Source organism: Dasypus novemcinctus, chromosome 23 (assembly GCF_030445035.2).
Source record: "Dasypus novemcinctus isolate mDasNov1 chromosome 23, mDasNov1.1.hap2, whole genome shotgun sequence".
NCBI classification, from domain to species: Eukaryota; Metazoa; Chordata; class Mammalia; order Cingulata; family Dasypodidae; genus Dasypus; species Dasypus novemcinctus.
The window spans coordinates 10,920,774-10,943,391 of NC_080695.1; the positions used below are offsets into that span (position 1 = coordinate 10,920,774).

The 22,618-nt window shown below is 54.4% G+C and overlaps 2 protein-coding genes across 4 annotated transcripts in view; both read right to left on the reverse strand.

Annotated features, from left to right (window-relative positions):
- Positions 1–22,111, reverse strand: part of RADIL (Rap associating with DIL domain) — a 79,238-nt gene extending 57,127 nt beyond the window's left edge. For all 3 annotated transcript variants that reach the window (XM_058285728.1, XM_058285729.1, XM_058285726.1), the window contains exons 1-2: positions 22,034–22,111; positions 17,792–18,383 (exon numbers count right to left, since the gene is read on the reverse strand). In XM_058285728.1, coding sequence (XP_058141711.1) covers positions 17,792–18,326 — 535 coding nt within the window. In that variant the 5' untranslated portion in view covers positions 18,327–18,383; positions 22,034–22,111. The remainder of the gene's footprint in view (positions 1–17,791; positions 18,384–22,033) is intronic.
- Positions 2,076–6,988, reverse strand: PAPOLB (poly(A) polymerase beta). Its single transcript, XM_023587534.3, is given in 2 exon segments — positions 2,076–5,055; positions 5,057–6,988. Coding segments are annotated over 2 exon segments (1,893 nt in total). The 5' UTR covers positions 6,902–6,988; the 3' UTR covers positions 2,076–5,007.
- Positions 22,112–22,618: the final 507 nt, after the last annotated feature.

Sequence of the window (22,618 nt, forward strand, 5' to 3'; positions counted from 1 at the left end):
TTATCTGGCTGAATGCAATTCCAAACTCTTAAGAGATTTTTTTTTTTAAGATGTCATTTCGATACTGGTTTTTTAATTAAATATTTCACACATATGAAAACATTTATAACTTAGACTAATAATAAAATGAACACCCTTTCATCCACCACCCAACAACCAAAAAAAAACCTGCTCCCATCTCGCTGTGTGCCCTCCAGGCTGCGCCTTCCTGCCTCCTCCCCACCTCTCACCCAGCAAAGGAACTACCATCGTGGACTGTGTCTCTAAGCTTCCCGTGTTCCTTATTTAGATTTTTATCACACATCTTGGTGACCTGATGCTGCTCTGCTTTGCGTGTTTTAACCTAATATAAATGGCGGCACACACTGCGCCCGCAGTTTGCTTCTCCCTCAGCATGATGAGACTCATCCACACGGATGAACGCAGCAGTGGTTCGTTTCATTTCACAACTTTACAGCGTTTACAGCAAGAATGTGCCAGCATGCACCACCACCTATCCGTTCTGCCACTGACGGATATGTGGCTATTTCAGGTTTTAGGCTACTATGAAATACCGCGATGAACACTCTGCAGGTCTCCTGCTTACTCAGGGGACGGAGTTGCCAGGAAAGTGCTTCCTAACTTTTTGACCCCATGGCACAGGTAGAAAGTGATCCTGGCATGGCACACCAGGGGTGAGCGAGAGGGCACGCGAAGTTCTGGCCAAGGCCACAGGCCCCGAGATTCCAGCCACCCCAACGGCACGGGGTCGGTCAGGGGAAGCCCTGCTGAGCCCACGGCGTGCTAGCGGAGCAGGACGATCGCACTGCAGAGATCTCCCAGGCGTGACAGCTCTACCAGACAGGCCCCAACTGTTCACCAGAGCCTCAAAACAACTGGCTCTTCCGTCCACACTGGGCCAGAGTTCTGGCTGCTCCTCGTCCTCACTGTGGGACCTTATTTTGTTAATGATTCTCTCTCTGTGGTCTTAATTTGTATTTTCCTTATTACTAACAAAATTGAGCATTCCTTCAAATTGCTGGGCCATTCCTATTTGTTCTGTGAAATGCCTACCTATGCCTTTGTTTTGCCCATTTCATATTGGGTTGTTCAGTCTTTTTCAACAGATTTATTAAATATCCTTAACATAGTCTAGATCGCAATCCTTTGTCAGTTCTATGTGTGGCAAATATCTCCTCCCAGCATGTGGCCTGTTTTTCACTTTATGATATCGTGATGAACAGAATCGCTTAATTGTATCAACCTCTTCCTTTATGGTTTGAGCTCTTTTGTGTCTCTAGGAAATTCTCCTCTATTGTATTTGTCACTGATTCCATCTTCCTGTTTGTAGTCAGAGAACATGCCCGAGGCTACACTGTCACACGGGTTGAAACTGACCTGATGGTCTAGCATGTGGTTCACTTCGGTCCTTGCCTGTTAGCTTCCTTGGCCGCTTAAGCAAATACCAGGAAATGGGTCCGGTTAAACAATGGAAATTCATCAGCTCACAGTTTTGAGGCCAAGAAAATGTCCAAATCAAGCCATCATAAAGGCGATGCTCTCCCCCGGAGACTGAGGCGTCTGGGGCTGGCTGCCAGCGGTCCCCGGCTCCCGTCAAAGGGCAGTGCTCATGGTGCCATCTCCTGGTCTTCCCTTCTCTCCAGGGCTCCCATGACTTCAGCTTCTGGCTGCTCCATCTGTTGCTTTCTGAGTTTCATTCTCTAATGACTCCAGTAACCGGATTAAGACCCAACCCGGCTCCCGGGGCCACACCGTAACTGAAGTCACCTCATCAGAAAGGCCAACTTATGATGGGTTCACACCCACAGGAATGGATTAAATTGAAGAACATGTTTTTCCGGGATACATACTGCTTCAAACCACCACAATGCCCAATGCTTACTAACAGTGTGTGCTACAGTGTTGGACAGGGAGTTCTACCACATGACAGACAACAGCGGGGAGGTGGGTGGCGGACAAACCCAGCCCTGGCCATTTGGTCCCGGACTGTCTCCGGCCACTTCCACTCTATAAAAGCAGAGCTGAGTAGTTCCAACAAAGACCATCTGGCCTCAAAAGCTGAAAATATTCACCCTCTGGCCCTTTACAGAAAAAGCTTGCCAAACCCTGCACTAGATTATTAACTGTTAAAAATTTGTTTGCCTCCCATTTTTTTGTCTGCTTATATCAGTTAATAAAAGAGTGGTTTTAAAATCTACAATAATGACCAATTTGGTAGTTTCTACTCATCTTTGCTTTGTTATTGTATGTCAAGGCTGATGTGTTAGGTACAAACAAGTTTTCAATTGTTCTATTTTCCTGATGCATTATTTCTTCTATCACCACTGCAATAATTACTTTTATCCCTAGTAATTAGTTCTGCTTTGAAATGTTTTAATGACTTCGTTACTATGTCAGCTTTCTATTCATTATGTATCTTTTTCCATTATTTGACTTTTATGTCCTTACATTCTGGGTGTGTGTCTTGTAAATAGAATAGGATACAGCTGGACTTTGTTATTTCATGGAATCTGACAATCGCTGTCTTTTAATCAGGAAGTTTGGTCCATGTATTGTGGTAACAGATATGACTGGTTTCATTTCTGCCATCTTAAATTGTACTTTCTTTTTACCCTATTTTTTTGTTTTGTCCCCTCTTTCTCTTCTGCCTCCTTTTGGATTTATATCTTCTAATCCCATTTTTTACTTTTATTGATTTGATATTTGAACATTTCAGTGTTTTGCCCTGTTACAATAACATGTGCTCTAGATTCAATTAAGTCAAAAAGCTCAGTGTCTCTATTCTCCTCCTGAACAAGTTAAGAACACTTATCAAGCCACCTCCCCAATTTAAATGTTTTTATTGTCAAAGAAGTTTCACCTCTTTGCTTGCTATTTGTTTTTATTGCATTCTTAGTGGAGAAATAACATCGTTTTCAAAATTGCACTTGAAAAATACGAGTGCAGATATTACAAACCAAAGCAAAGGCCAGTCATGAGACACTACATACATCAAGCAAGGGGAGAAAATCTGATATTCAGGTAATAAAAACTAAGAATTTTTAAAGTTCCAAGTTTCCAGCTTGTTAAAGCAGGTGTGGTTACATGAAACACTTAATATAATCTGTCCCCCAATGTGGAAACAAAATGGGCCATTTCAATCTAACGATCAGAGCTACTCAAAAATCACAGCCACCTTCTATGCTTGACCTGATCTTACTATTGTGGCGGAAGGAGAAGGAAACTGCGCAGGGCAAAGATGTGGGCAAAAAAATATTGTATACCAGACATCAGAGAGTCGGGCCAAACACAAAGTCTTAATTACAGCACAGACGAAAAGGAAGACGACTATGTTCCAACTTGGAAAATTGATCTGGAAGGAAAGGGAAGAGTTAAAGTAATTACAGTTTACCATGAGAGAAGCACACAGGGAAGAAAGGAACACGATGGGGCAGGAGGGTTGGAACCTGGCTCACTGGAAAACTCCCTTAGGTTTCCTGTCCAGATCAAAAAGGACCAAGGTTTCATCCATCTCTATCTGGCACCCCTCAAGTTTCCTAAAAATGGAAGTTCTGCTGCTTACTGATGAGGTATCTTTTTATTTACTTAAAAAAGAAATTCTGACCTTTTGAAAGGATAAAATGAGCAAGTTTTATCTTTGACTAGATGTCCAGTGCTTGTTGAAAATTATGTGTTTCTCTTGTATAATTTACTGATGAATTTTCATGAACTGTTTAAAAATAAAAGTTGGCTTAAAATTCTGGGAGACAACTGCCTATATGTTTAAAATGGAAAATTAACTTTACCATAAGCGGAAGTTCTGTGGCGCATACAAAACTTCTAAGCAGAAGTCAAACGGCTAGCACAGACCAGTAGGTTTCACAGGCATTACTTTTAGGAGTCAGCCATGGCACCAAAATGTAGTGTTCTGGGCATGTGGCCACTGGATTGCTGGCTTCACGTCATGGTTAAGAAGGTACAAACATTCAGGGTTTTTTAAACAAAACAACATACAAACGTGTCTTTGTGCATATGAGCAAAGAAAGGAAGGCAAAAAGCTTTTCACGTTAAGACAAATGACTAAGGGCAAGAGAATACGGAGCTTTGATAGCTCAAAGAAAATATGTGCTGTTTGATCGCTGATTGTATGCACACTAAAACAAGTCTAGAAAAATAAAACTAATGTATCACTTCTTAATCATGTTTCAGCAAGACCAAAGACTATCCTTTCAAGGTCAAATATATACCCTAGGAGCTGACATTTCCTCTTAAAGGGTTATAGCTACCTCATAGGGACTGAACTAGATGTACTTTTAGCATTCTCTGATTTGAAGGTTAATGGTGAAAACTCTTTAGGGAAAAAAAACCATCGAGCTGAAAATTCCACTAATAAAAAATATACATAAAAGCACATCATTAGCATGTAGCACTCTTAACACCTGTTTGTATTGCAAATTTCCCAACAATGCCTCAAACACAAATTCAGTCCCGATGTCAGTCATGGCTACAAATATAACTGGAGGGATTCTCTCTCTCTCTCTCTCTCTCTCAGGGTAGCAGTCTTTTAAGACCAATAAGTGAATAATCGACGTGTTAATAATAGCACTTCTAGTGTCACATACTAACCCGGACTTCTGATCAAGATTACCACCGTAGGGGAAGTTACCAAATGGCCTTATATCTAGTTTGGATCGGGTCTAGTCTGAGATCCTCCATTCTCTTTGCTTAGCATTTGGAGAGCACTGATTGAGTAGGCATATACTGTGTATAGACCCTTGAAGTTCTTTTTTATCAGTTCAATCTCAGTTTTATTGAATTCTTGATAACAGGAACAGGATTTGCAGGGAGAGCAGTGAGGGATATCACAAAAGTCCGAACTGGATGTTTTCTAAGAGGCCAACAGAGAAGCTGCAGTCTGAATAGCTGCTGATTGAGTTGTACTTGTCTCTTTACTGAGCAGTTCCTCTTTTGCTTTGGTTTCCTTGGTCCCTTCCTCTACACAAGGTGAGGATGTCCTCTAGACTCCCACTAAAGGATTTGGTATTGTTGTTGCTGCGTTTCCTGAAGGTCTGGGTGGATGGTTTACCAGACTAATGGAGGAAACAACGCTGGCAATCATGGGCCCTGGTGGTGGAGAAATGGCCAGCTGTACAGCAGTCTGGGGAATGCTTTCACTTAAGGCACCCCCGGAGCTTTCACTGGAATTTACCTGTGGCATGGAAACTTCCGCAGCATGGCTGCTACTCACAGATGCTGCCGGTACAACTGGAGGATTGCCACTGCTCGCCAGTGGACTGGTCTTCACAGCACTAGGAGGTGGCCCAGGCATACAGTGACGGCCATCCACCATCACATCAGGGCGACCGCTTAAATCTGTCAACCTGACACCTTCTGCTGGAAGTGTTTTCTTTTTCTGAAGCACATGATTAGGTAGTAGCTGATGAAGCTCCTTTCTTCTTAAATGCATGGCAGCAATTTTCATATCCATTTCAAACATCTTGCTGTTTACTGCTTGCCTATAAACCGTATCTGTGAAAGACTGAATATCATAGGTGAGATCGATATTGAGGATTCCAGAGTTTTCTGGCTTTTTTAACACTAACCCAATCACCCACATGGTACGAAATTCTTCCTTGTCAGGATTTTCTTTAGGTGCTGGAAACGACTGGGGATTCACATGTGCCAGCGTAATAAATTCATTCTTCTCCAAGCTTCCAACAAGGATTCGGATTTTTGACTCCACCAAGCCCACCCATTCGAGATGCTGCTTTTCAGTTGGTGCACTTGCTAGAAGTACAATATAATGCTTATACTTTTGAAAGAAGTTGGGAGCCTCAAAAAGTTTGGACCACTCTACCTTGTTCAGCAAAATTTCATGTGTGAGAGCAAGGCCTTGTTTAAATTCCTCAACCATGACCATCCGTGTGGAGATGGACACGTTGTACGTGGAGTTCTGCTGCGGGTATGCCGGAGTGATTATAGGCATAAGATGGTACCTATCGCTGGGGTTTACCCTTGGGTCCCAGACAGGCAAATTAAGATTCCGTTCTTCTGGCTCTTTCAGTAGTACTGGACTGGGCCATTCCCACTCAGAAAACACCAAAAAAAACTTACGGACAAGAGTTGATGCTACTGCATTTGGGTAAAGCTGGCAAGTTCTTGCTACTAGCATAGCCCAGGAAACACCTCCGAGGAAACCTAATATATTGGAATAGATGTTGTGGCATTTGGCCCACAGTTTGACAGCTCTCAGAGTTAACCTGAAGTTGTCAATGTTTGGAACTAGATGTAAAATTTCATCGGTTACCCGGCAACCATTAAGACTTCTGATGCACCTAATATCTAAATTTTTAAGCAGACTGTCATCGCGCAGGTCTAAGTCTTCTGGAATAGTCTGCAGTGCTAATCCTGCAAACAAAATATCGATCTCTATCCCGTCAAAACACAGTTTGATAACTGGTACAAATGCCTCTTCAACAGCCCTTAAACCTTTCACTTCTTCTTGTGCTTTCAATTTATCATAGAAGGAGGTGAAAAAGTCGCTCCTGTCAACGTGTCTCGGCGCGACACACAACGCATCGATATCAGCACCTTTGGTGTGTACTCCCAATCTGTAAGACCCAAATGTAAAAATTTTCCCTCCGACATTCTCAATTACAGATTGTGGAAGACTCTTGCTTTGGCTGATTTCTCGTATCCACTCCTTCACCAGGTTATTTAATTTTTCCAAAATTAAAATCCTGCGCTGCAGTTCCTCTTCCTCTTCGAAAACCCCGAAGGGCTTCAGAGTTTCGATTAATTTCTGGGTAAGTACGCAGTCAGTCTCCTTGGGGGCGGCTAAACTGATGGGGGAGGAAATGCCGTAGTGCTTCGGCGGCGGCGGCGTCTGTGGTGACCCCTGCGGCGTGGCTGGAAACGGCATCGTCGCTAGCGCGGGCCCCGCCAGCTCCAGCTCCAGCTCGCGGCGCCCCCCTCCGCCGCCTCCGCGGCGGCCGCCCCGCTCAAGATCCGCCGAGGCGGGAGGAGCGGGCTCCCGCGGGCCCCGGTCCAAGGCCGCTCCGCGCCGCTCCCGCCGCTTCAAGCGCTCCGCCTCCTTCCCCTTTGTCCCAACATGGCGCCCCGCCACCGCCGCCGCCGTTCTAGAACGGGCCACGCCCGCCCCGCGGCGCCTGCGCGCCGGCCCGCCGCAAGGCCTCACGGGAGTGGTAGTTTTAAGGGGTCGAGGTGCCTGCCCACCCCCACCCTCTCAGGCTTCCCCTGCTGGCTTCTGACGGGTGGGGTGGGGTTCCCCTGACAGGCGGATGTTGTTGCTTCTGCTTTCCGTCTTGCCCGTGCATTTCTTTCCTCACCATTTCTCCTTACAGCTTGTCCCTGCTGCCTTTCAGGGACCACCTTCATCTGGCCTTCCTCCTGAAGTACGCCCTTTAGAAATCCCTTCAAACTCAGAGTTTCTGGGCAGAAAATCACCTCTACTTCTGCTTTCTTTTGCCTCTCCCCCCCCCATTCCGGGATTCCAGGATGATAATTAAGTGAGGACTGTAATTCTACAGTGACAGTTATGTCCCCCACCCCAACCCCTCCCCCATGCTTTGAAGACACTATTGGCTTTTCCTTGCTGTTGAGAAGTCTACCATCCGGCTAATCTGTCCTTCTGCCTTTTTGTTGTTGTTTCCGCAGCTTTAAAAATTTCTCTCCTTAGTGCTCTGAAGTTCTGCCATTCTGGGTTGGGGGAAAATTCGTTTATCTCATATGGGTTACCTGAAGATTCATGACTTTTATTTCACAAACTGGAAAATTCTCAGGCATTATCTCTTGCAACATATCCTCTCTACCTTCTCTTGACTCTTCATTTAAATATGTGACAGACCTTTTCATTCTGTTCCAGGACTCTTAATCTGTGTTTCTTTCTGAGTAATACCAGATCTACCTCTCAGTTCACTAATTCTTTCTTTAGCTGTATTTAGTCTGTTATCCAATCCATCCATTCACGTATCCATTAAATATATTTTTCAGTATTAGGAGTACTAGCTGGGTTTTTCCCAACTCTTCCCTGCCTTTTTGGGTGATATTTTATTCTTTTCTCATGTTTTCTTTCTACCTATTATTTCTGTAAGCATGGTAAACATATTTAATATTTTCTATTCCAATTCCTCATGTCCTTGAGAATCTAATTCTATAGTTTATTTTCTACTAACTCATTTAGAGTGGCATTACTTCAAGTGTTTTGTAATTGTGGTTTGTGAGCTCATTTTGGGCAAGGCTTGGGATGCCTATGTTGAGGATGTATCCTTCCAAAGAGATAAGCTTTGTTTCCACAAGACAGTTGTGCACTGCCAAGTGATGGCCTGAAGTTCATTTCATATCTAGGGATTATCCAGATCATGGAAGCAGAACAATTTTGAACCCCAAACACATGTCAAAGTCCAAGTTGAGGAAGATAATATTCCTTGTCTATCTCCTTTTACCTGGCAGCAGATTTTTCCTATTCTATTTTTTCATTGAATGGGTTGACTTTCAAGGCTTCCAACTACATTTCAGGGATTCTCAGCTCCAACTTCCTACCTTTTAAGGTTGTAAGGCCTTATGTGTCTCTCCTGGGCAGCTTTGCTAAACAAAAATTTCTTGACTATCAAGACTAGGCAAACGTCTCCAGGGAATTTATAGTCTCAGAATCAGCTCTGGTCTTAAGGTCCCTTCCCCCTATCTGCGCCCTGAGGGATTTTCCTGGCCACTCAGCCGTGCATTTAGAAGGAGATTTGCTGCATTTCATCCAGCATTTCTAGGTACTTTATATAGAAAGATCTTTCCAGGATAACTAATGCCACATATTGCTTAAAAATATAAATATCTATTTTCCAACCCATTTCAATATGGCTTACACTGTCAACATTCTAGCACAACTGCTATCAATCAGGACTACAGGATGTCCATGTTGCTCAATCCGGCAGACACAATGGTCAACATCTTTTCTGACCTACAGGAGCCTTAGCTTGACCTCCACAACACCACACTCTGTGTCATCTTGAACATCTCTGACTGGTTGGAGTTGCTTGTTTTTAACTGAGCCCTCACTTCTCCTCCTTATATGCACACTCACAACCTAAGTAATCTATCAATTTCCACGGCTTCACATAGCACCTATGTACAGATGACCTTAAATCCTGATGATCAGCTCAGGCTTTCCTCTGAACTCCAGATCCCATTTTATCTGCCTATTTCACACCAACATTTGGATGTCTGAAACTTAACAGTCTGAGGAGAACTCTCTCCTTCATAATTTGCTTCTTTCCATGGTTCCCCTTTAGCAAATGTTATATCCATCTACCCAACTGCTTATACCAGAAACCCAGCAGTCATTCCTGATACCTCTTTCTCATCTTCAGCATCCAATCTGTATCCAAATCCCATTGCTCCAACCTCCTAAATATATTCAGAAGCCACCCACTTCTCGCCACATGTATCCACACTATCCTAGCCCAGGCCATCATCAACTCCCACCTAGACTTCTACAATAACCTAACTGACCTCAAAGTATTCTCCATCTCGGAGCCAAAGTGGTCTTTTGACCCCTTCAATAGCTCCCCATTATGCTTAGTCTGAAATTCCAAACACTCAGCACAGCCAACAAGACCGAGGCCGAACTTTTTTTCCCCAACCCCAGCCTCGCCTCCCACAACTTTCTCCCTCCGGGTTGGGTCACAATGGCCTTCTTTCAGGACCTGGAATGTGCATCTTTCTCTTCCATCCCCGGGTATGTGCACAATGCTGCACCCTGGGCGCACAGATCTCTTCCTGCCCCACCAGCTGCCCACTGCCCTTCACTGGCTCAATGCCTTCAGTTTTGCCTCCTCAGAGAAAATGTCCCTAACTAGCACCTGTACTTTTCTCTCATAGTGCACGTCACAGTTTGTATTTGCATGTCTTAAGAGTAACTGCACTGATTCCCCACTATACTATTAGCTTCATGAGAATATGGCCTATTTGTTTTGTCCACTGCAATATATCCAGCACCTGGCCACACGTCTAATACACAGTAGCCATTCAATAAATATTTGCTAATGGATGAAGGAAAAATTGAGAACAAAAATGAAAATCCTTTCTCCTTCAAGTCACTGGCAAGTCAATATCCAGAAGACCCTGAGTTTTGATCAGTCATGGGACGTTCTCAAATCTACACACTGTAACCACTGAAAAAAAAATTATTTAACGGCTCACTCTCTCACAGCCACTTACACAAGATGGCCGCGGAAAGCTTCTATGGCCGTGTGACTCGAGCACTCTGCCTTGCTGTGACATCTTGGATTTGAAAGTGTTCCCAGAGGACACTTCCTGTAGGTCAGGGGCTCACACTCAGTGGCTGAAGAGGTGGAAGAGTCACGCGAAGAGGCAGGCCCTTGGCAGGGCAGCCACTCTAGACAGAAATCAAGTGTACATTTACCCTTCAACCCAGCGACTTTGCTCCTGGAGAATACCTCCGAAAACTCTGCACAGGCCCGTGAGAGGTTCATGTGCCCTGGTATGTGCTGGAAGAAGCTGGATGCAACTCGAGTGCCCGTGATGAGGGGACCAGGCCGGGCCCTGTGAGCCATGCAGATGGTGGAAACTAGGCTGTGGGCAGAAGCAGTGAACTGGATTTACGTGTAGTGCCCTGGCAGATCTTACAAACCTAAGGGAATGGAAACAGAAGCCAGGCGAGGCCCCAGGTGTGGAAACTAAAGGTACCACGACGCAGCACTGTTTCAGTCTCAAGGATACCTAGGCATCTGGATACAGGAAGGTGAACTGGAATGGTCCTCGTGACGTACTCAGTGGGGGTGCCTGGGGGCAGAAGGGAAATGGAAAAACAAAATGATGCTCTGACCCACCACGGCATGCTGCCAGGTTTAAAGAGCAAGCGAGAGAGAGAAAAGGGAAAAGCAGAACAAAGCTTGTGCTGCATTCGCTCCGCTCTCACACCTCCCAAACTGGTGGGCCGGCCGCCTGGGTGAGTCCTCAGTCTGTGGCCACAAAACCGAGAGGCCAACTTCCATAACCTTGACTTGAACTCGCTGCTCTGTTCCTCGAGGGAAACGCATGTTTGCTTTTGAGATGATCAACGCCACGTGGACAGCGGACTGGCCGGCCCCTCACAGCCCCTTCTTCCTTGACGTCTACTAGAGAGGCGAAGGGGCTCACACCCCCAATTCCCCGGCGTCCCCAGCAGCTGGTCAGCCACGTGCTGGGCCACCAGTGAGGCTGACCATCTCTTCTGATGCTCCCTACCATTAAGGTTTCACCTCCCGCAAACTGCCCCCGTGCGTGAGGTTCATTTTTTTCCTATTGATTGTCTTTTTCTTGCTGATCATCAGAAGCTTATTTCATTCTAGCTTCATCTCCTCAGTTTCAGCTATTGCAAACAGCATGTCGCCTATCTTTTAATTTTATCTACAGTGCCCTTTGTGGAACAGAAATTTCAAATTCTGGTAGTGTCAAATCCATCTCCCCTTCCCCCATATGGTTTCTGCTTTTTAGGCCTTATTCACGACATTTTTCTTTTGGATGTATAATTACCTTTGCCATTTAGGTCTTTAATCCACTTGGATCCAATTTTCTTTCTCTCCTTCTTGCTGAAGCCAGGTATCTCAACACCACTTGCGAAATGCCTTCTGCACCACTTGTGGGGCGTTCTCCACCCCCCAAACCCCCACAGGCCCGCAGAGCGCGGCAGCCGCCTCGGTTCTGTCCTACACACAAAACATCACCAGGCTGCAGAAGGGGACCCAAGCGTGCGTCGGTGCGTGTCTCCAGCCGCGCGTCTTTCTCACGCAGCGGTGTGGGTGCCCTCAGCTGCGCAGGGATGGCGCAGAAGAGGTGAGGGGCCCCTTGGCTGCGTGTGCTCTGCCTCGACTTGAATCTGTGCTCCGGCCTGAGCCCAGCCACCGCCGCCGCCACTTCACCCTTTCACAAAAGGCCCCTGGCCTGGCGCTCCCCAGCCAGGTTCCAAGCATGAGCTACTACGTAACATGCTTGCAAACACCCCCCCTTTTTAAAAGTTGGCTTATAAGTCACTGGTTGACAACCAACACTTATTAACATGGTTTAAATGTTAATACCAACATAGTTAACACGTTAAAATCTCTAGGAAAGGCTGCACATTGCTGACTGGAAAAGTAAGGTCTCTATTTCCATTTAGCCATTCAAAGTTTTACTTTTATGTCTTCCTGTTTGGAGACAACTTTTGGATAGACTGACTCATGATTTTGAAATTTGGAACAATGCAAAAAGAAATCCAGAAGGGGTTGATTAGTTTACACTAACTAGATAGCAAATGGTGAAATGATTTTTTAAAATACATATATATGTATTTGTAGAAATTTAAATTTTCAATGAAGCTGTAAAGTAGTTTTTAAAAATATGAGTGTGTTAAGTGATGGGTTTATAAAACCCATCATTAGTTATTAATGACAACCATAAAAATACACTCTCCACTTTCAGGGTCCCAATTTTGGGCAGAATGCCCAGGAAAAGCAAGCACTTGACACTTGGACCCCAGAGCACGAGGGCCGAGAACCTCCGATTCACCCGCCTCGGTCTCCTCCGGCTGCTGTAACAAAGCACCACCCACGGCGGCCTGCATCCCCTCACGGTGCCAGAGCGCAGGACTCGGTCAAGTGTGGGCAGGGCCGGTCCCTCCGGTGGCCCCGAGGGGAGGCCTGCCCCCAGCCGCTGTCCTGCCTTCACCTGCCTTCAGGCGGCGGCGGCCATCCTTGGCGTTCGTTCCTCGATTTCCAGGCGCTTCCCCAATCTGCCTCCTCCGCTGCCCCCGGCCGTCTGGGTCCTGGGGCCGCCCCCTCTTCTTAGGAGGATGCCAGGGCCACCCTAACCCAGCAACCTCGCCTCGGTCCTTACCTCACTACGTCTGCAGAGACCCCATTTCTACCAAAGGCCACGTTCAGGGTGCCAGGTAGACCTCTGGGGGGACACCCTTCAGCCCACACCCCTCAGGCATCCCCCCGGCAGGGGACGTCCCCGAGGCTGTGCCGCAGGCACACCCCTCTTCCCTAAACGGACTAAAACCCTTTCCGGCCATAGGCACGTGCCGTACTTTTGCCAGCTCCTTTACATTTTATGTCTTTCTAATAGTTTTATACCTTTCTAATAGTTTTATGTCAGTTATGACACCTGACCGCCTTGACGCCCCCCCACCCAGGAGTTCTGTTTTCAACTCTAAATAGCTCCCGTATGGCTGCTTACACAGCTCTAGAGGCTTCCTCAGTGCTGTCTCCCAAGTCTGCCCGTGAGGTGCAGTGGGGACCCCAGCTCCAGGAGCGCCGGCGTTCCCCTTCCTCCTGACACTGCCTCTGGGAGGAGAGATCCTCAATTCAGAAACAGCCTGCGGTGATGAGACCAGCTGCCATCAACCAAGCACGCAACGTCCTTTTCCAAAGGCCAACTGATGTCTTTACAAGGTCAATTACTTTTCCGGTTTTAGACTGGGAAAAAAAGGCTTTGGGGTGTTTTTGTTTCTAACCAAACCCCCAACAAAACAAACATCTTTACAATTAGTCTAACACTGAGAATACGCTCAAAAGGAAGTCTTACTCAGGAGGCAAAAGGCTTACTCAGATATTCCTGGATAACAATAAAAAAAAAACTATCCAGATCACCTCCTTCCTCCTAAGATGAGAGCAACTGAAAAACCAGATCCGTAGGGGAAGAAAATACCCTCGCCGTGCCACAGGAGGGCCGTGGACAGGAAGTCACAGGGTCAGGAGTCGCGGCACACAAGGGCCGCCGTGGGCTCTGGGCCCGGGGCCTGCCTAGTCCAGTCGAGGTTGAGACCCGCGGCTTTGCCGTGAGTGATGCAAGGGACGGCGACAGAAGACTGGGGACAGACGCTCGAAGACCAGAGCCCCACTCGCCCCCGTCAACACCAGGCCCGGAGCAGGGGGAAGGCTGGGGGACAGCCGGGAGGGGCCCACGCCCACAAAGGGCGGCTGCAGCCGGACCCCGGTCAGCCCGCGGTCGCAGGCGCCCTCCCAGCCCTCTCCCCACGTCCTCCCCCTAAGCAGGTGGCCCTGCGCGGGAGCTGGGCCTGACGAAGGCGCTTCCTCCATCAGCCCTCCCAGGGCTTCCGAAGGAGCGCCTCCAAGTGCCGGGCACGCCAGGCGCTGGGCGGGCAGGTCAGCAGCACGGCGGCTCTTCTCGCGCCTCCCAGGCTGCCGCGGGGCAGCCAGCAGCCCTGGTAGGCCGGGGCTCAACTCCCGCTTGCCTCCTTCCACAGCAGTTCCATGAGGAAATCTCAGAAGCGCCTTTGGAGTACGTGCCAAGGCCAGCTCCAAGTCCACAGAAGGGCTGGATCACGACCTACGCATGAAGACTGATTCAGAGTGTGCCTGAGTGTGTGCAGAGGGTGAGTGTGAGCACGGGGGCTGGGGGGAGTGCGAGCATGCACGTGCACGTGGCCTGGGGGAGCGAGTGCGCTCTTGTGCCCACAGCTCCACACATCGGCGGGGGCCCCCGACTTGCCGGCACACCCGACCCCTGCCGGGCTCTGCCTTGAGCAGGACGGAATCCTCCGGGGTCCGTTTCCAGGGTCCTCTTCAGCTCACCGCGGACTGCAAGCCGAGCGTGGCGCGTCCACTCTCGTATCTGCAGGGCCGGGCACTCCGCGGACTCAACGCCGAGGCCCCATGAGCGCCCACAGATGAAAGCTGGCAGGCTTTCCGCACAGCTGGGCAGCCCTCTGCGGGCTCTGATGGCGCTCCGCCGCCACCAGAGCACCTGGCCAGAGGAGACGGTCAGCAGGAAGGGGCCGAGCCCTGCCCCGGCAGCCGCGCCCCTGCTTCTTGGCCCACAAGTGTCGGTAAACTGGTCGGGATAAAGGAGTCCTTGTTGGAGGGTTTGGAACGCTGCCCCCGAGTCGCACAGGCTGTGGCCAGGAGCCGTCTCTCCCCCTCGGCTAACCCAGGAGCAACGCGAAGGGGCCGCGCAGCCAAGGACGGACTCTGGCCTCCTGCCACGGGGACCCGCGGCGGCGGTGGCGAGGCCACGGGCCCGGGCCCACCCGGACAGCAGCATGGCGCGCGCCCAGGCCGCTGGTGATCGGCAGCCCCTCCGCGCCCCTGCTCGGCGCAGCCCTTGCAGACGAGGCCCCGTCCTGCCCAGGGCAGAGGAGCGGCCGGGGTCTGCGCCTCACATCAGAGGCCCGTGGCTGCAGGGTCCCGGCGTCCCTCTCCGGCTGGCTTGTGGGACCTCGCAGCAGGTCCTCCAGGACGAGCGGTGGAAGGGACCACGAGGAGGTCGGAGCAGGAAGGAAAGGAGACCCCAGGGTGCAGGCCCGTGGGGGCGGGGCAGCCGGGGGCAGGCTCGAGGGGTGCTCAGCCCGGGGCCTTCAAGACCAGCTCCCAGCAGGCCTGCTCTTCACGGCCCGGGGCCTGCTCTTCACGGCCGCCACGTGCTGGCGATTCTAAACCGGGGCAAGGACCCTGGGGGCCGCACCCATGCCCTGCCCATCTGAGCACAGAACGGACGAGCCCCCCTGCGAGCTGACGTGACCGAGAGCAGACAGCACAGGCTGCCGGGCGCCGTGCTGAATGCGTCACACACGTGCCTTTGTCAAGCCTCGCAGGGCTCTGGGACAAGGACATTACTCTCCCCATTGTCCAGATCAGGAAACCGAGGCCAAAGGAAGCAACAAAACCTACCTAAGGTACCGCAGAGGCCACTCCACTGCGCAGCGCCACCTGTGGGGGCCCCAGGTCCAACCAGCCTGCCGTCCTGCTCTCTTGTGCCCTGGGGTGAGCCACGCCCCTCGGGGAGGCAGGCTGCGCCCTGAGCTGCGCCCTGACCTCTGCAGAAGGTGTGGTGGGATGAGGTCGCGCAGACCAGGCAGCCCCGATGCGATGGGCAACCTCGTTAGGAGGGAACTTGGGCACAGACAGGCAGAGGGACGCCACCACGTGGAGGGACGGACAAGAGCGGGGCAGGGCTGGTGCCCAAGGATGGCAGCAGCTGCCGGGCCCGGCGGGGCAGGAAGGGCCCGGAGCCTTGGGGGGCCACATGCACCATGGCCTCGAGGCCCCCAGGGCCGGGAGGAGAAGCGCCTGCTGCTGTCACCACCACCACCACCCGTTTGTGGTACATTGTTAGGCAGCCCCGGAACCTGAGACTCGGGGGACAGTGGGATGGGGTGGCTGCATTTGGCACGTGGGAAGAACATGAATGGGGGGCAGAGTGGGCTGTTACGGTTGAATTGCATCAAGTCCTGACCCCAGACCCACGCGGGGGCTTGTCGGGACAGCCAGGGCGGGCCCCGCACGCGACAGGCCCCGGGGCACTCTCGGCCCCTTCGACCTGAAATACCACGAGGCCACGTGTCAGTCTCGTCAGGCCACTAACGCCCGCTCTTCTGGACAACATGTGCCAGGGCCCTTTCTCATCCACGCCACCTTCCCTAGAGGACACAGAGGGCCGCTCTAAGGCGTGTCCACGGCGTTCCAAAGGCTCACCTGGTCTTAGAAAACGTGTTTTCCCCAGCACGTGTACACGTTAAGACCGTCAACCGCCTCCACCTATTCAATCACAACCACAGACGAGGCAGGGGTGGCACCCGCCCGAGCCCTGGGGTGAGCGGCAAGCACCCTGATCCTGGAGCTTGGCGGGTCAGTCCTGGGGGCAGCCCTCAGAACCACCCCCACCTCCCACAGCACCCCCAGAGCTGCTGTTCCACCAACCACAGCACCCTCAAATGCCATTCGGGCTTTGGACTCCGGCGGCTCCTCCGTTATCTGCTCACCCGACTGTCTGTCTAATTCGCACAGCTCCTCGGGTAGGAAGGGGTTCTGTGGGGGTCTCTAACCCACCAAGCCGGGTGCACGCAGTTCTCCAGGTCAGGAGAGGACAGCCGAGGAGCTGGACGGTGCCCCGACTGAACAAGAGGGCAGCCCGGGTCCTGAAAGACCGCCGGATGGGAGGAGCCTGAAAGGACTGCGGCTGCGCCCTGCGCACACACCAAGGGCATGCCCACATCCTAGAGCAAAATCCACAGGCGTGCTGCACCCTGAGCGCACACAGCACAGGCATGCCCGCATCCTGGAGCACACACAAACTGCAGGTGTGCCCGCATCCTGAGCGCACACACCACAGGCGTGCCCGCATCCTGGAGCACACACAAACTGCAGGCGTGCCCGTGTCCTGAGCGCACACTCCGCAGGCGTGCCCGCGTCTTGGAGTAAAAACCACAGGCATGCTCACGTCCTAGAGCACATGCAAACTGCAGGTGTGCCCGCATCCTGGGCACACACCGCAGGCGTGCCTGCATCCTGGAATACACTCAAGCATGCCCACGTCCTGGAATATGTGCAAGTGCGCCCGCGTCCCGAGCACACACACCGCAGGCGTGCCCGCGTCCCGAGCGCACATACCGCAGGCGTGCCCATGTCCTGAGCACACACACCGCAGGCGTGCCCGCGTCCTGAGCACACACACCGCAGGCGTGCCCGCGTCCTGAGCACACACACCGCAGGCGTGCCCGTGTCCTGAGCACACATCGCAGGCATGCCCACGTCCGAAGCACAAACTGCCAGGGTGTGCCTGCATCCCAAGTACACAAACTGCCAGCACGCCCACGTGCCGAGTGCACACACCGCAGGCGTGCCCGCGTCCCGAGCGCACACCGCAGGCGCGCCCCCGCAGTTTCCAGGACAGCAAAGGCAGGTACGGGAAAGCTAAGAGTGGTCTCTGAAGAGCCCTGGAGGAGGACGCCACCCCCGCCCCTCGTGCAGGACGGACACGCTCTGGTCCCGGCCCCCCCGAGCCTCAGCCCTCTCACCTGCGGTGACGGTGTCCACCTCCCTGGCTGCCAGCTCGTCCACGTCGGACCTCTTCCTCAGCTCGAACCTGCGGGACAAGCCTTCCCGGGGCTTCCAGAACTCCTGGATCAAGAGGGGCTTCTCGTTGTCCGCAAACACCCGGAAGCACGCGGCGCGCCACGGCTGCCCGGCCTCCCCGGCCTGGCCCACGGCATCGCACAGCACGTACTGGCCGGCGTGCGCGGGGTCCAAGGCGTAGCGCTCCAGGGCCTCCCGCACCAGCTCCCGGGCGCTGGAGGTGGCGGTGGCCAGGACGCTCTTATAGTGGGTGCCTGAGCAGACGCTGTCCCCGAACACCTTCAGGACACCCGGGGCTGAGAGCTGGGTGGAGAGCTCGGCGGGGTCGTCCCCGGCGCCCAGGCCCGGGCAGGCGGCGTCCAGGTCCCGGCACCTGTAGCTCAGCGTCCGGGACAGCATGCTGGACAGGAGCCGGCCCTGCCGCTTCAGCCTGCTTTTGGCGGGCGGAGACACGGTGAAGTGAGTCCCGTAAAACATGGTGGCAGCGTCGTCACGGGCAGGACCAAGGCTCCGCCAGGCAGGGAAAGGCGGGTCCTGGGGGGAAAGAAGACGGGTGAGTGCTGTGCCCCCAGGGGGCCTCGGGCCAGGACGCCTGGAGGGGCCCTCCCAGGGCTGGACAAGGGCCAGGGCGCCCGCAGGTCTGCCCCGGGGCCGGCTCTCGGCAGGGCACACCGCCCAGCTAAGGGCGCCGGGGAGGGGCAGGCGAGACAGGGCCGGGGCGCCCTTCGAGGAGCGCCACCGCAAGGGACCACGACCGGGTCACCCAAAGGTAAGCCACGCACCACCATGGGAGCTGGCTTCTGCGGAGACCGCACCGCCACATGCTCAAGGGCCGGTGCCCAAGTGACCAGCGACCAGTGTCGCTGCACTCGCGGGGTTACCCAGCGCCCAGCCGGGGGTGAGTCACACCCCAAGGAGAGGGCAACACAGCTCGGGGGCAGCCCCCACGCACACCCCGGACCCAGGAAGTGCCACCCACACACACCCACGGGGGTTCAGGCAGTGGAGTGTTTCCGAGGACTACAATCAAGACGCAAAAGCCCCCGGCTACTCCCGGGGGACGTGGCCAAAGCAGGCGCTTCTCTGGGACGGCGGCACGAGGGCACAGGACAGCCCACCAGACACGACGGGCTGCCCCAGCCCCGGTGAGGGGAGAGACCTGGAATGCGGGCAGCCCCCCTCCATGCAGGCTGGAGGCATGCAGGCTCACTTAGAGGGGGGCAGGAATGGCCCTGGCAAGACCGGGGTGCCAGAAAACCGCAGCTCTTAAAAAAAAAAGGAAATTAATAAACAAGCAGAGCTGAGGCTCCAGCGGTGCAGGAAGCAGCGAGCTAGGGAGGCGTCTTCTCGGCCCCCCGCAGGGCTCTGCGGGCTCAGGGCGCATGGAAGCCAGTCCCCTGCCGCGCAGAACCGCAGGCCTCACGCACGCCAGCAACTCCTGGATGCCGCGCTGCACCCCACGTCTTTGCTCGTCTTCTCCCCCAAAAGGAAACCACAGACGGAGCCGTCCAGGAGAAAAGGCTGTTTTTGGGGAGGCCCTGCCAGCAGCCTGGCACCCGCCGCCTGAGGTCAGCGGGCACCCCTCAGGCCTTAGCCCGCTCCCGGCCCTGCACAGCGGAAGGGGCTTTTGGAAAGGAGGGGACCAGGAGGGAGAACCGGGGAGCCCCCACCAGGCCCTCAGGAGGTAAGCACGGGCACTGCCCAGGCCGCCAACACTCGCACCAGGGATGAACCCCTGGGCAACGCTGACACCCTGCTGCGCCCCTCACCCCACCAGGGCTGCTAGGAGTGACTCCGGGCTCAGCCCCCATGTGTCGGCCCAGAACCTGCCCCAGGGGGTGGGGGCTGACACGTCCCCTGGCTGTCCCCCACCGCCCCACCATCCACCACGCCGAGATAGCCTGTGCGCTGGCTTCCTGAAAACGTGCTTGCCTGGAAACAGCTCAGCGGGCAGCCCCGGGGCACACAGGCTTCCTGGCACAGCGAGTGCCAGCCCTGAAGGAGCAGGCCCGTCCAGGCTTTACGCCCCACATTTGCAGAGCCTTGCCGAGTCCTTGGAGGCCAGAGCAGGCACAAGCCCCCTCCCAGCCCTGTCAAAGACCAAGACTTAACATGCGGAGAAGCGCCCCGCGAGGACGCCAAGGTGTGGCCCTGGTCACGTGCCACGCCAGCAGCTGCAAACCACTCCCAGCCTGGACCCGAGTCTTCTGCTATCAGTACTCCAAAGGGGTCCTAAACCATTGCTTACGAAGTACCCCAAAAGTTGCGGGCCCTGCCCCCCAAGCCAGCCCTGGCTCAGCAGCCTCTCAGGCCCGGCCTCAACAGGCGCTGCCTGCGATCATCCTCCTGGGCGTCCCTGCCACTGGGGGGCTCGCAGCTTGCCAAGCCTCTGCCTTAAGATGCTGTAGGGCCTGTGTTTTAAAACAACGCAGAAAACTGCAGAGACCACCTCTAAGCAGAAGGGCCCCGGAGTCAGAACAGGACGTCCCAACCCTGAGGTGACACGCACTGACATCCGGTCCCCAGGGCTGGGTGCAGGTCCTGCCAGATCTGAAGCTCGTGCAATTCTGCTTTAATGAACACGAAACTGCCAGCTGCCGTCCCAGGGCCTTAGCAGGCGCTGTCCAAGGGCGGGGTTGGAGCGGAAAGTTCCCGAGTGTCACGAAGGGCCCTTGCCAGGCCCGCCTTGCCACCAGCCCACATGCTGGAGTCCCTGACAACACATCAGCACTATCAAAGAAAGAGGTGAGAAGAGGACGCGCTTCCTTCCTCTCCAAAGCCTCCTCCTCAATCCCCCAGAATCCCCTACAAACAGAGCGCCTTATCTAGCCTGGGCGTCTCACAAAGCGCTTAAGGCCACGTCCCTCTGTGGCCACCGAGGAGGGGCTGCCGGGCGCCCGCACATGTCCACGCACCGTCACTAATGGACACGCTCCAGCCTGTTCGTCTACCACGAAGGGAGGGCAGGAAAATCCTACTAGCCGGCTCTGGGTAGCCAGATGTGCTCTTCTGGAAGGGGCCTGCCTTCTCCTCTGCTCATCTGCTCGGTCCCTTCTCCCCTCATGCCAACCGGCAGAGAGACGGGTGGCCCAGACAACCCGGGGAGGGGGGTGGTGTCTGCCCAACACCCTTCTCTCGTCCTTAAGGAAGAGTCCAGTTTCGGATGAAAAACAAGCCCGGTCACACCAGCGGGCGCAGTGAGCAAGGTCAGCGCAGGACTCACGAAATGGGTGGAGGGACATCACGGTTCCAAAGCCACAATGTGGAACCCATTACGATTTCCACCAGGAGAGGAGGAGACGGGAGCAGACTTGGAGGCGCTGGCCAGCCCCCACCTTCCAGGAACCCGATCCTTCCAGCGCCAAGCAAAGGCACAAACAAGTTAATCGGGCTTAATTCTAGCACGCCAGCCCCTGGGGAGGGGACTGACTTTCTTCCCAAGGGGATCAAAGGCCGGGTACTGGACGAACGGCTCTGCCCCTATGGGACGCAGACCAGGTGGCCCGTGCTACCTGCAGACACCTGCAGTCTTGCTCTTGGAACATTCTTTTCGGCAATTCAGATTAATCAAACACTTCCCAGGTGAAGCGGCTCGGCAGGCGCCCTGCTGCCGGGCAAGAGGACTGGAAGGAGGGGCGTTCCCCGGAGCCCGCGGGTAGCACCCCCTTTCTTGGAGGCAGTTTCTTCCGAGGGGCTGGAAAGGGGGCTGGGAGAGCTGGGACCCCAGACTCGGGGCGGCGCGCAAGCGCGCGTCGTGGGCAGAGGCGGCATGGTGGGGTGCGGGCGCGGCGCCCAGGCGCGTGGGAAAGCGCGCGGACCCCTCGTGCCCTGCTCCCCGCGGGTAGCCCGCGCGGCGAGACCGCCTCCCCCGAGAAGGCCCCCGGGGAAACGGAGGCCCGGGGAGTCCCCGGCCCGTGGCCGGGATCCAGGGTCGCAGCGCACGCCGGGAAACCCGCAGCTCGGCCGCCGTCGGCCTGCGCTCGCCCTCCCGCGCGTGAGCCGCCGGTTCCCATGGCAACCGAACAAGCCCGCCCCCCTTCCCCCCCCCCCCCCCCCCCCGCTCGCCGCTGGGAATCGAGGGGTGCGCGCCCCGCGGCCCCACGCCCCCCGGGCCCTGCCGGCCGCGGAGCCGCGAGCACACCGGCCCGGAGAGCCCCTCGCCCCCCGCGCGCCCCCGCGCTCACCTCCCGCGCGGCGCCCACGCGCGCTGCCAGCCGGGCCGGGCGGGGACCCCGAGCGTCGAGGCAAGCGCCGAGCTCGGCGCCTCCTGCCGGCGCCCAACGGACGGGGCGGGGCCTCGGGGGGCGGGGCCGACGGGCGAAAAGAGGCGGGCTGTCTGCTGGTGCCACCTACCGGCGCTCAAGGAAGCCTCGAGGGGCGGGGCGGGAGCCTCACCAGGGGGCGTGGCCTCAGGGGGAGGGGTGGAGCCACCCGGCTAGAAGACGCGGGCTGTGCGCTGGCGCCTCCTGCCGGCGCCCACCAGACACAGCGGGTCCTCGCGGGGGCGGGGCCTCGCGGGAGGGCGGGGCCTCGCTGAAAGGGGCGGGGCGACCGTCAGGGCCGAATCCGGGAGAAAGGGCGTGGCCGGCGCGGGCGGGGGCGTGGCCGGCCCGTCCACCTCGTGGCTTGGAGAAAGGCGGACTGTGAGTTGTCCTCACCTCCTAATGGCCTGATGGACTGGACAGGGACAAAAATTAAAGGCCCACACTAACCGGAAGGGGCCGGGGCAGAGCCGTACAGATATCTTAAGACCTTGAAAGGAGACGTGG